The sequence below is a fragment of the Podarcis liolepis genome, assembly GCF_965112155.1.
Source record: "Podarcis liolepis genome assembly, chromosome: 12".
NCBI classification, from domain to species: Eukaryota; Metazoa; Chordata; class Lepidosauria; order Squamata; family Lacertidae; genus Podarcis; species Podarcis liolepis.
In genome coordinates, this window is record NC_139563.1 from 11008414 (window position 1) to 11020766 (window position 12353).

At 45.3% G+C, this 12353-nt stretch overlaps 1 protein-coding gene across 15 annotated transcripts in view; it reads right to left on the reverse strand.

The window, feature by feature from the left end:
• Positions 1-12350, reverse strand: part of XYLB (xylulokinase) — a 115397-nt gene extending 103047 nt beyond the window's left edge. For 5 of the 15 annotated variants that reach the window (XM_083466988.1, XM_083466991.1, XM_083466990.1 and 2 more), the window contains exons 1-5: positions 8667-9315; positions 8355-8437; positions 7814-7883; positions 3453-3533; positions 2848-2934 (exon numbers count right to left, since the gene is read on the reverse strand). In XM_083466988.1, coding sequence (XP_083323114.1) covers positions 2848-2934; positions 3453-3533; positions 7814-7883; positions 8355-8437; positions 8667-8747 — 402 coding nt within the window. In that variant the 5' untranslated portion in view covers positions 8748-9315. Of the gene's footprint in view, positions 1-2847; positions 2935-3452; positions 3534-7813; positions 7884-8354; positions 8438-8666; positions 9318-12219 lie in introns of those variants that run through there. The other 10 variants (XM_083466982.1, XM_083466989.1, XM_083466983.1 and 7 more) reach the window with 7 other exon arrangements.
• Positions 12351-12353: the final 3 nt, after the last annotated feature.

Genomic DNA, 12353 nt, shown 5'->3' on the forward strand with positions numbered 1-12353 from the left:
AATGCAATGCATGTGTCTACGGGCAGAGCCCCATTTGTGGCAAACTATGGCTTGCACCCAAGGGCATTCCCAGGTCAAGAGGAGCAGTTAGCAGTACCAGCAGCAGAACAAATGATAGAGGAGTTGAGGTGCATGCATGAGATATTGAAAGAGGATTTGGAAGAAGCTAAAGAGGCTTACAAAAAAGCTGCAGATAGGCACCGGCGAGTTGGGGAAGAAATCCAAGTAGGGAGCTGGGTATGGCTGTCTACCAAGGGACTACCAATACGAGGGAAGTGTAAAAAGCTAGAACCAAGGAGATTGGGACCTTTCCAAGTAAAGGCTCAAATTAACCCAGTTGCTTTCAAGCTTCATTTGCCTGAAAATATGAGAATACACCCTGTATTTCATAGATCTTTATTGTCAGTGTTTGTACCAGCACATAAGTATCAAATCTCAAGGGAACCACCTCCTTTCCCCACCATGATGGGGGAAGAAGAGACCGAAGTGGAAGAGATATTAGACTCGAGAATAAGTAGGAGGAAATTACAGTATTTGGTTGCATGGAAAGGGTTAGATGAGTCTGAGAACTCATGGGAACCAGCAGAAAAAATTAACGTTCCGGAATTGCAGCGAGAATTTCATAGAAAATATCCCCACAAGCCAAAACCCCAGAACTGGCATCTTCAAGAAATTTTTGAAGAGACAGATAGCGAGGAAGAGGAGTTCATAGGGTTCGGTCCTCCAGAAACAGAGGAGAGCGAGGAGGAGGAAGGGGGGCTTAGGGGAGGGGGTGATGTCAGGGAAGAATTAGAGGTTTTCAGTTTATCAGAGGGAGAAAGCATTCCCCAAGGGGGGGAGGAGAGCAGTGAATCTAATAGAAGGGAGCAAGAGGAACAACAGGGAGGGACCGGTTGTTCACAGGAAAGGCAAGGGTTAAGTTCTAGCTCAGATTCGGAGGAGGGGAGATACAGGCCAGCTCTAGCCAGGAGGTTAGAAAAAAGAGCGGGAAAGCGAAGGGAAAGGCGCCTTCGCCATTTTGAGAGTGGCTGGTCATGGAGAAGCAGAGCTCAGAAGGTATCTGAAAGAAGTGACTCTGAGGAATAATAGTTAAGAACTGTTTATAAGAATGTTTTGTTAATACGCAATAAAAAGTTTTATAAAAGAACAAGAAGCGTTTGTGTGGTGATCTGAAGAGGACAACGGCCAGTCCTGACAGGAACCCCCAGGGGAAGAAGGTTCAGAGCCAGGGGACTGGTGGTGGGACGACAATGAGTAACCAGAGGGAGAAGATGGAGCAGACTAGGAGGAGGAGGAGGAGGAGGTGTCAGAAGCTGAAGAGGCAACAGGGTTTAGTGCATGAGTAGGCAAACTAAGGCCCAGGGGCCAGATCCGGCCCAATCGCCTTCCAAATCTGGCCTGAGGATGGTCCAAGAATCAGTATGTTTTTACACGAGTAGAATGTAAATTTTATTTAAAATACATCTCTGGGTTATTTGTGGGACATAGGAATTCGTCCATTTTTTTTTTCCAAAATATAGTCCGGCCCCCCACAAGGTCTGAGGGACAGTGGACCGGCCCTCTGCGGAAAAAGTTTGCTGACCCCTGGTTTAGTGAGTCGGACGAAGCTGTGGCAGAGCGCAGTCCGGACTCCGTAACAGGAGAGGAGCAGGACCAAGAGACAGAGCTGAGGCAGGTTGCTGAAGAATCCAGGGAGTCTCCTCCTGCTGCTGTCACCAGCTCCCCTCCTCCCTGGTCTCCCAGAACATGTAGAGAAATGAAGAGGGCAGAGCAAAGAGAGACAAGACGGTGGAGTCTTAGGCTGCTGGGAACTGGGGTAGGAGCATTAGGGAGCAGTGGGAAAGTGGGGAGCTTCAATCCTCACAACTGCTTCACTGGGGAATCTACTGGGAAGGGTTGCTGTGATCACTAGGCCTGCGCTGTTTTAGTTTCTTTGATTGAAGAGTTAACTTCATTCATAAAGAGATGCTTCATCCATAAAGCACCGGGTGTTTTATTGACCTCCACCTGACTCCAGCTCCTGACACCCATATTCAGCCAGGAACTTCACCCATCATGTTAGGAGCTGCCAGAGCATCAGAGTTCAGCCCTATCCAGACCTGGGGTCTTTGCAGAGGGAGCAGGGCTCTCCAGCAGATCCCAGCACCGCCTGTAACCCTGAGGAGCCACTGGATCCAGACACCCCAACCATCTGGATTTCTGGCTGGCTCTCAGAACCCCCTTCGTCACCCAGAGGGCCACAAAAGTGGAGGACTGGCAGGAGATTCAGAGCTGCCAGTGAAATGCCTGAATCGCTGTATGTGAGGCTACTTGGGAAGTAGGAGAAGTGTATGGAAGCACCTGCCCAGATCAGATCTGTCCAAGAGCCAGGAAAGGGTGACACCTCCAACTCCTATGTAAGCTCCCAGCCTGAGCAGCTTTGCTGCTGAAGCAGCAACTCCCTTAACAGCTCCAAGCCTTCCTGAACCAGGAAAACAGATATAGTTCTAGAAACCAGGAACCAAGGTTATGTTCATGGCTTCAGCGTGTGATGAGCCACTGAGACTAGAAGGTTGGAGCCTTTCCCTGAGCAGTGGAGTTTGCAGGTATTGGCTCCTCCCAACAGCAAAGGCTTTAAAGGCGTCCAGTTCATACACCCGCCACTGTTATACACTTCTTGTTCAGAGGAAGAAAAAGAAAGCATCTTGTCTGCATCATCATTTGTGCTTATCCTTTGCTAAAAGGAATGCAAAGCATGCTTCAATTATTTCTAAAGTCAGCAAGGAGCTGGGAAAGTGAGCGCAGCCATTAAGGGTCAATGAGCAAGAGTGGACTTAAACGTCCTTCCAAACTCCTAAGATAAGTTACCTTCAGGGACTGATGCAAAGGAAGATCAGGCGATAGGTTTTGTAAAACAGAGATTGCACCATCTTTCCAATAGACGCTTCCATGTTGCTGTTAAGAGAGCAAAGGCATAAAATAAAAGCAGAGTGGCAAGTTAAGATTCATATCTGGATTTCCACCAACTTTAAAATACACTTGCATGCTACTAGAACATCAGTAATGGTGCCATTTAAGGATACTAAAATAAGCTTGAAGGCAAGGCCATTTTCATTATCACAAATCATGCCGGTAACGGAGGCTCGCTCATGGCAGGGGCACACTCCCAGATCACTCCCGTTCTGCCTTCTAAACCTACTTGGCTCAAACTCTCCACAGGCTTCAATGGTCAGTGCAAGGGCTCCTGGGATTCCACTTGCAATGGTTCATGGGATTGCTAGGCGCTGTTTTCACACCTTTTTGCCCTTTCTGGGCTCTTTTTAGGCTGTTTTTGCAATTCTTAAAGTCATTTCAAGGTTTCGTGTGATGCATGTGTGCATGGTAGCACATCAATTGGCTGTTGCCTGCGCATACAATCCAGAATAAAGGTTCTCCCACTCTTTCACACACACACCTCTATACTTTTAACTGACCTGCCCAGCTCCAGACAAAGCTTTCACTCTGGAGAAGTTAAATCCAGAAGACTTCATCTTTTCCAAGATCATATCCAGGGCCTAGAAGAACAAACATGATCAAGACTGACTGCTGCGCTCCAGGAAATTATGAATCCCAACAGGCTTCAGAATTAAATAGGTAGATTCCTGTCATCAGTGACAGAGAAGGAAAATGGAAGAATTGGATAATCAGTAGAAGGTCTCTCGAGAAACTGAAATGATTAGCATGCTGAATAAAAGCATTTTTCAGATGAAGAGGGGGGGGGACCTTCAAACAAGTTTAGTACACATGCTAATCTTCAGGGCCAAACTAAACATCACAAATACAACCTTCAGATGAATAAATCTTCATCTATTAATTTCAGTCAATTAACAGTGCAATCTTAACCAGATATACTCAGATGTAAGTTGTATTTAATTCAATGGAACTTACTGTCAGGGAAGTGGGGTTAGGATTCCAGCACAATCTATTAAACTTGAATGCAAAAAAAAGCACAACAGCAGTTCTGAAGCAAAAAGCACATGGTCTTTGTTTCTAAGATGGCGCATGCTTGCTTTGTAGCAGGCATCATCTTATAAGAAGCATCCCTCCTATCTCTCACGGCCAGGAAGCCTCTTCCATAATTGAAACACTGCAAACACTAAATAGTTGAATTAAAAATTGTGCAGAAATAGAGATTTAAGCCTGCTGTCCTTTTTCCAGTTGAAAGGGTTAGAGTAATAAATCAAAAGCCATTGAATAAATTAAATATTTCCATCTTAATTACCATGAATCTGCATGTAACATTAATCCAACAATTCATTCTCTTTTGCAAAGTGCCTTTGGGAGGTGGCAATTTGCAGCAGAGGAAGAGACATGAAGGGAAATACAGTACCACATATGTTTCCCACTCTGACTGTTTTAACTACAATTTCCAACCATCAGCAGCTGTCAGGGGTTTTCAGACCAGCATATACCACACAGATGTGGATTTGGGATTCTTTGGGTGAAAAATTAGAGTTTCTGTGGGAAATGAAGAGTTAAGCACTCCTCCCTTACCAACCTTACATCTTTCTTATTTCTTCTCCACATAAAGCACACCAAAATATCATAGAATCAGAAGGAACCACGAGGGTGATGCCATCCAAGCCCTTGCAACACAGGAAACTTTTGCCCAATGTGGGGCTTGAACTCACAACCCTGAGATTAAGAGTCTAGTGCTCTACCAACTAAGCTACCCAACCTCGCTCAACTTTGAGGTGACAAATATGCCTTGAATCTTAAGGGAAACGTGCCGCAGAACAATATCATGCCAGCACAACCCTTGAAAGCAGGCACATGCTGGGAAAGTGGCCATACTAACATCTGGGCAGTTCTGCTGTGCAGATTTGCATGGCACATGGCTGACGTTCAACCATCTGCTGGACTAAGCTGAGCGCAGCCAGTGTGAAAACGGCAAAATAGATTTGCACCAGCAGAAAGGCAGAGCCTAAAAGGAAATTTATGCATTTATTTATCAATTTCAGAAAAGTGTATGTTTCACTTGATTAAAATGTTCTTCGTTCTCAGAAGTCTGTTTCTCAGAAGAACAAGAAAGAACCCTCAACACAAGGTGAGAAACGCTATCATTCTAGCGTGGTTACAATGTGCTTATAGCAGCAGCACACTGTAAACTAAGCAAGCAGCTTCTTGGTTTTTCAGTAGGCCAAGACCTGCGGATGCACCTCCGAAGTGGGGAATTTCAGGCCCAGGCACTGAAAGCGATCTTCCCAGGCTTCTCCAGCCAATCCTCAAGGCTCTCCACAGGCCATCCCACCAGCATCCCAGGCCACACCTCTCACCTGCTTGTGGCTGGTTGGAAGCTGTGCCTGAACTGTGATTATGCCTCTTGGTTCTCTGGATTGAGAACTGTGTATGCACATGTTTGTGTAGGAACCTCTGAGTTTTGGATGGCTTATGTTCCGAGGCACTACGCACATCAGTGAAATCACGTATAATTGAATCCCATTTAAAAAGCCTGCAAACACCCAGTTCCACCCCCGTTCCACCCTTTGAGTGATGCTTCAGTGAGCTTTTTATGATGTTTCCAGGTCACTTCTGGGTTTGGCATATAAACAATTACACACCTATTGAACGCATGTAAATGGCGGGCTGCCTGTATTTCTTTTACATTACAGTGGTACCTCGGGTTACATACGCTTCAGGTTACATACGCTTCAGGTTACAGATTCCACTAACCCAGAAATAGTACCTCGGGTTAAGAACTTTGCTTCAGGAGGAGAACAGAAATTGTGCTCCGGCGGCGCAGCGGCAGTATGAGGCCCCATTAGCTAAAGTGGTGCTTCAAATTAAGAACAGTTTCAGGTTAAGAACGGACCTCCGGAATGAATTAAGTACTTAACCCGAGGTACCACTGTATTTGAAAAGAGGGTGCATTTATAGCTAGTTGACGCTGCATGCACACTTCCTTTTTTGCTCCAGTTCACGTGTAATGTCAAGTCCCCACCCTACTCATGGTTAAGCCATGCTTTGGCTAAGCATTACATCCAAACTCGGACTCAGATAAACCTCAGTTACAGCTCCAGACAAATCACGAGCCATGGTTTGGACATAACAATAAGCCAAACCATGGCTTTACCATGGGTAGCACAGCAGTGGCAGTTTAGTTTCTCCATACTAAGAATTCCCAAATGGTGCAACCTTTCTTCATCAAGGAGTTGCTCCATCCGCTTGATTGTTTTGGTTGCCCTTTCCTGAGCCTTTTGCAACTCTACAATATACTTTTTGAGGTGAGGCAACCAGAACTGTACACACTACTGTACATTTTGTCAGTTGGCTTTATTTAAATATATATATATGTATGTATCTAGGGATGGGGTATAAGAGCTAAAATGGCCACTCAAAAGCCTCCACTGTTCGACAAACAAGAAAAAAAGCAGAGCCAAACTGGTTACTCTTCCCCAAAGAACAAAGAGATAAAAAGCACGAAAGAGTAATGCAGCTTTCAAGTGGTTAAACAGTATAATTATGTCAAAACTCAGCTTAATACCAAACAACGTCGACATCATTTGGAAATTAATGCATCTGCTATCACAAACAACAATACAAAATGTGACTACTTGAAGAAATGAAGAAAAAGAAGAAGAAACATGATCCAGGAAACTGCAGCGTCAAAAGGATCCTTAACAGCATTCCAAGTGAAAGAGAAAACAAGCAAATTATAAATTGTCTGGCAAATGTAATGGTTTCTTGTGTAAAGTAATTTTAATAATGCTGAGCTAAGAAGCTGAATCATCTAATGACACAGACAGAGCCAAGCAACCAAATGTAGAAACAATGGCAGCTCCTAACTAAGAAAGGAAGGGATTTGCCCTTCCAAGTTACAGTCTCTGTACTAGGTAATCACTTTGCACTCCTGCTACTGAAGGATATGGAGTGTGCGCAAAAGATTTCGGAAGTAAGCACAGGCCCTGCTCTCCTACCCAATGAGAGGGGCACACCATTACCCATTTGGGTTTCCTTTCCATGAACAACAATCTGTCCCTCACCCGGTCCTGCTGAACTTGTGATCCCCAAGACTGAGCAAAGACCAGCAGCCACTTCTTGTGACCTGATAGAAATGCTTGAGGAGACTGTGTTTTGTCGTTCCCGGAAAGCAGCAAAACTAGAAAGTTTATCAAGGTCCACATGAGCTACCATACATGGCTGCTGGGCTGCATTCAGTTTGGTAGGACATCTATGAGGATACCTGAACAGCAACTATGTTTAGCATTAGTCCAGAACCACATGGCAAGCACTTGCAAGAATATGGCAAGTATTTCCAGAAGCAAAACGCTGTCACAGCAGAAAACTACCTTTACACCACAAGGCCACTGCTAATACTGGTCTGATTCCCATCGCTAGTACGTACAAGTAGAGATGTAGCAGATCAGCAGAGAACCATCATACTGTAAGATTCAGAAGTGCAGTAAAGATACTTCTAAAACCTTTTGAGCCCCATGCAGCGGCTCTTACAATTTACTCAAGACCACCAAATGCACTTCATTGCTGAGTAACGACCTGAACCTGGATATTCTAAGTGAAAAATGAATTATGTCATCCGCAGCACAGAATAGAGTCAACCATAGTTAGAGGTAATTCTAGATCATTGCATCTTCCTTGTTGGCACAGAGATTTTGCTAGGCCTCTATTTACATAAACCTAAGCAAACAGGCAACGTGTCATTTTGAAAAAGGTAATCATATAAGGCAACAGACAGGAGAGCAAATAGGGAGAAGGGAGAGGATTGGAGCCAATTGCAAGAACCCACCGGCCTTCCTCTCCAGACACCGGCGACATTACTCAAGCATCAAACACTTACCTTCACCCACATTAATACAGGTGAAGTCACGGTCAGTCTGTCACTGTGAACATGGACGCCACCTTGAGTGCTGCAGGAAAAACAATGCCTAGGTGAATAAAACTAATTCATTATTTCACTTTGCATTTCCCCAAATAACACACAAGTACAGTGGTACCTCGGGTTACATACACTTCAGGTTACATACGCTTCAGGTTACAGATTCTGCTAACCCAGAAATAGTGCTTCAGGTTAAGCACTTTGCTTCAGGACGAGAACAGAAATCGTGCTCCAGCGGCACAGCAGCGGCAGGAGGCCCCATTAGCTAAAGTGGTGCTTCAGGTTAAGAACAGTTTCAGGTTAAGTACAGACCTCCGGAACGAATTAAATACTTAACCTGAGGTACCACTGTACTCTCTTGTACACAGCTAGGACAGTTACCCTTAAAAAGAATGCAAAAACAAAACAAAACATAGTGCAGTGTTACTAAAGGAATACTTTTAATCACAACATTCTATGATCCTTGAACAGGATCTGCCCAAGCGCAAGTGATGAAACATACCCAAATTCTGGAAGATCTTTGTCAAAATTTACACTGTCCTCATGGATGACTCGCAGTTGTTCATCTACAGCAATTACTTTCAGCTGGAGAAAAGAAAATGTTGCTGCTGCTGTTATTTATTTCATTAGGATTTGCTTCCTATGAAGCATCTCAAAGTACTGTATGATTAAAAACATGTATAAAACAATTGTATATATAGAAACGGTTAAACAATCATTTATACAAGATGTAAAAACAATTACATATACAAAACAACAGTAAAAACAATTACATAGATATAAAAACAATGTCAAATCCAATACAGATACCTACAGGTATCTTCCAAATAGTGGCGTGCCTTCTAGAATTAATTATATCCACTGGTGTCATTGATTCTAAAATGAATGCCTCCATTTGGAAGAATCAATAATTTCTGTGTGATCAGTCACCCAAAATAGCAAGTAGCTAGTTCATTCTGCACTTCATCCCATCTCCAGAAACTGATGTTCCCTGATTAGTGCTCCACTTCCTGGGAGCAAATTAGAGTCTCACTAAGGAAGTACTGAAATTCCCATGATTAGTTCAGAAAAATGCTTCGCGTTTTCCCATGAGTGCCCCTGCCCTTGCTCCTTCACCATTGGCCCCTTCTTGCTTTTCACTATTGCTTTTTACAATCTAGTTTTTGTATAGATCTTTGCATTCATAAAAACCTCACTTCCACTCATCCCGTCAATTTATTGGAGAGGTGGGATGGAAGGAAAAAGATTGCTTCAGTTCTGATCCTACATCACCTTAGCTCAGCCTTCCCAAAGCTGGTACCCTCAACGTATTTTGGATTTCAACTCCCATCAAGCTGTTTATAGTGCAAAACATCTGGAGAGCACCAGGTTGGCAAAGATTGTTTACTTTATGTTACTTATAACTGCATTTCTATGCCACTTCTATCTGGAGTGAGACATTCCATAAAGAAGGCTGATCACCGAAGAATTGATGCTTTTGAATTATGGTGCTGGAGGAGACTCTTGAGAGTCCCATGGACTGCAAGAAGATCAAACCTCTCCATTCTGAAGGAAATCAGCCCTGAGTGCTCACTGGAAGGACAGATCCTGAAGCTGAGGCTCCAATACTTTGGCCACCTCATGAGAAGAGAAGACTCCCTAGAGAAGACCCTGATGTTGGGAAAGATTGAGGGCACAAGAAGAAGGGGATGACAGAGGACGAGATGGTTGGACAGTGTTCTCGAAGCTACCAGCATGAGTTTGACCAAACTGCAGGAGGCAGTGGAAGACAGGAGTGCCTGGCATGCTCTGGTCCATGGGGTCACGAAGAGTCGGACACGACTAAACGACTAAACAACAAATGCCACCTTTACTCCAAAGACCTGAAGGTGGCATATATGATCTCCCCTATTTTATCATCACAACCACCCTGTGAGGTAGCTTAGGTTGCATAATTAGCCCAAGGTCACCAAGTGAGCTTCATAGCTGAGTGGGGATTTGAACCCTAGTCTCCCAAGTCCTGATGTGGGTGGTGCTGTGGGTTAAACCACAGAGCCTAGGACGTGCAGATCAGAAGGTTGGCGGTTCGAATCTCCGCGACGGGGTGAGCTCCCGTTGCTCAGTCCCTGCTCCTGCCAACCTTGCAGTTAGATAGCACGTCAAAGTGCAAGTAGATAAATAGGTACCACTCCAGCGGGAAGGTAAACGGCGTTTCCGTGCACTGCTCTGGTTCACCAGAAGCGGCTTAGTCATGCTGGCCACATGACCCGGAAGCTGTACGTCAGCTCCATTGGCCAATAAAGCGAGATGAGCACCACAACCCCAGAGTCGGTCACGACTGGACCTAATGGTCAGGGGTCCCTTTACCTTTACCTCCCAAGTCCTAGTATATCTAACCACTAAACCATGCTGGTTCTCTGTTGACAGCATCTTGAATGAATTAGTAATTATTGCTTTGCACAAGCAAGCTGTCCTTATTTCTCACCATTGGGCTACTGCCATCTGCACCTACCACCCCTTGAAAGGAACGAAGACCCTTCTTTCTCATTTGCTGTTTATGATCTTTAGAGAGAAAGGAGTGTTTAAATGTTTTTTCAAAAGTGTAACGGCAGTGTCCAAAGGAAAATGCTATCTAGTTATATGAACTTCTCCCACTTCATCAGTTTGGTTGGGGCCATAGGAAAGTTACAGTATTTTTTTAAACAAAAATCTGCAGGTAATGACTAACTAAACTTCGTAAGTTAACCTTTGATTTCTCATTTAAATATGCTGGAACTCAGGATGTGCAAGTAGACTTTGCTTCCAGGTACAATTGCTGAAGCCTGCGCTAAGGGGCTGAATTTCTCCAGTTTGCCAAAGGATTTTATCAGAACTGCGAGATGTAGTGCCACATCATAAAAACCAAGGGAGAAGGAGGGGGGGAATCATTGTGAATTTGAAACTCAACAGTTCTAGAAAGACCTATATTCCACAGCGCAGCTGAAAAAAGGCAAAAGGTAAAATCCATTGGCAAGTTTGCCTAAGCAAGCCACAGTTATGTGCACTGTAGCTCCTATTCATTTAAGAATATTCTAAGAGGCTGGCTGCTAGATAAGGCCAAAGTCCATGGGCATAGCCGGGGGTGGGGGTACCTGCCCCCGCCCCAAATCCATCAATTCAAAATTAATACAAATCTGAAGTTCTGGGCCCCCCAAAACAAAAGCTTGCCTCCCAACAAAAACCTGCCCCCCCAAAAAATCCTGGCTACACCCATCCTGTTCTCACAGCAGCCAACCTGTTCCTGCAATGGGAAGTCCAAAAGCAGCACCTGAGTGCACCAACGCTCTCCCCACCTGTGATTCCCAGCACTTCAGCAAGAGAACATGCAAAGCATGAATGTGTCAAGCACACGTTTGCAAACATCTCTGTGCCTGGGCTGGCTGCAACTTCCTGCTTCAAGGGTACACTCAGCCTTGCCTCTATGTAAGGTGTGAAAAGTCCCTCAGATCCAGAATTTAAAACAAACATGCCTTTATTTGATGTTGTTGTGCATACTTGCAGAGGAAAATCTTAACACTCGGCAACACTTAAAATCTTCAGTCATTATTATTATTATTATTATTCAGTGCCTTCATCCAAGGATCACAGGGTGGCTTACCATATAAAACCAGTCATTCTCACATGCTGGTTTGGTTGTAAGCATAGCTGTCAACTTTTCCCTTTTCTTGCGAGGAATCCTATTCGGAATAAGGGTATTTCCCTTTTTAAAAAAGGGAAACGTTGACAGCTATGGTTGTAAGTCGCTCTGGGCTGCCTAGGGCAAAACAAAGTGACATACTAATACTAATGCTAATGCTAATGCTAATGCTAATGCTAATGCTAATGCTAATGCTAATGCTAATGCTAATACTAATACTAATACTGCTCCCTGCTTGGCTCTATACCAGGGTTCCCCAAACTTGGGCCTCCATCCGCTTTCGGACCACAATTCCCACCATCCCTGACCGCTGGTCCTGCCAGCTAGGCATGATGGGAGATGTAGTCCAAAAGCCGCTGGAGACCCCCGTTTGCGAAACGCTGACCTAGAGGCCCATCCCATCAGAGAGGCTCCCGGGGGCTTCCTCTGTGCCCGAGTCCTACGATGATGAGAGGGGATTTCCTCAGAGCATGTGCAGAGCGCCTGCTTCCTTTCCCCCTCCCCCGCCTCCCTTACTCGAACCAGGCCCCCGAGGTGGGGCTGGGGAGGGGACCGAGCGCTGGGCGAGAGGGAACTTTTCCCGCGCCGCCGTCCCTGAGGCGACTCAGGGACGCGAAGCGAGGGAGGGCGGAGGGGGAGTCTCTGCCTTCTCCGCGGCTGAAGCCTCCAGCTCCGCCTCCTCCGCCGCGTCCATTTTTTTTGCCACGGGTACCTGCTGGGTGCTGAAGTCCCATCCCAAGTAGCTGGGCTCGGCAGGCGCAGCCATGGCGGCCTGAGGCGAGTAGGCCTCGCCGTCGTCTTCGCTCGGCGGGAGGCAGGCCCGGCGCCCGCTTTTTTGCCTCAGCG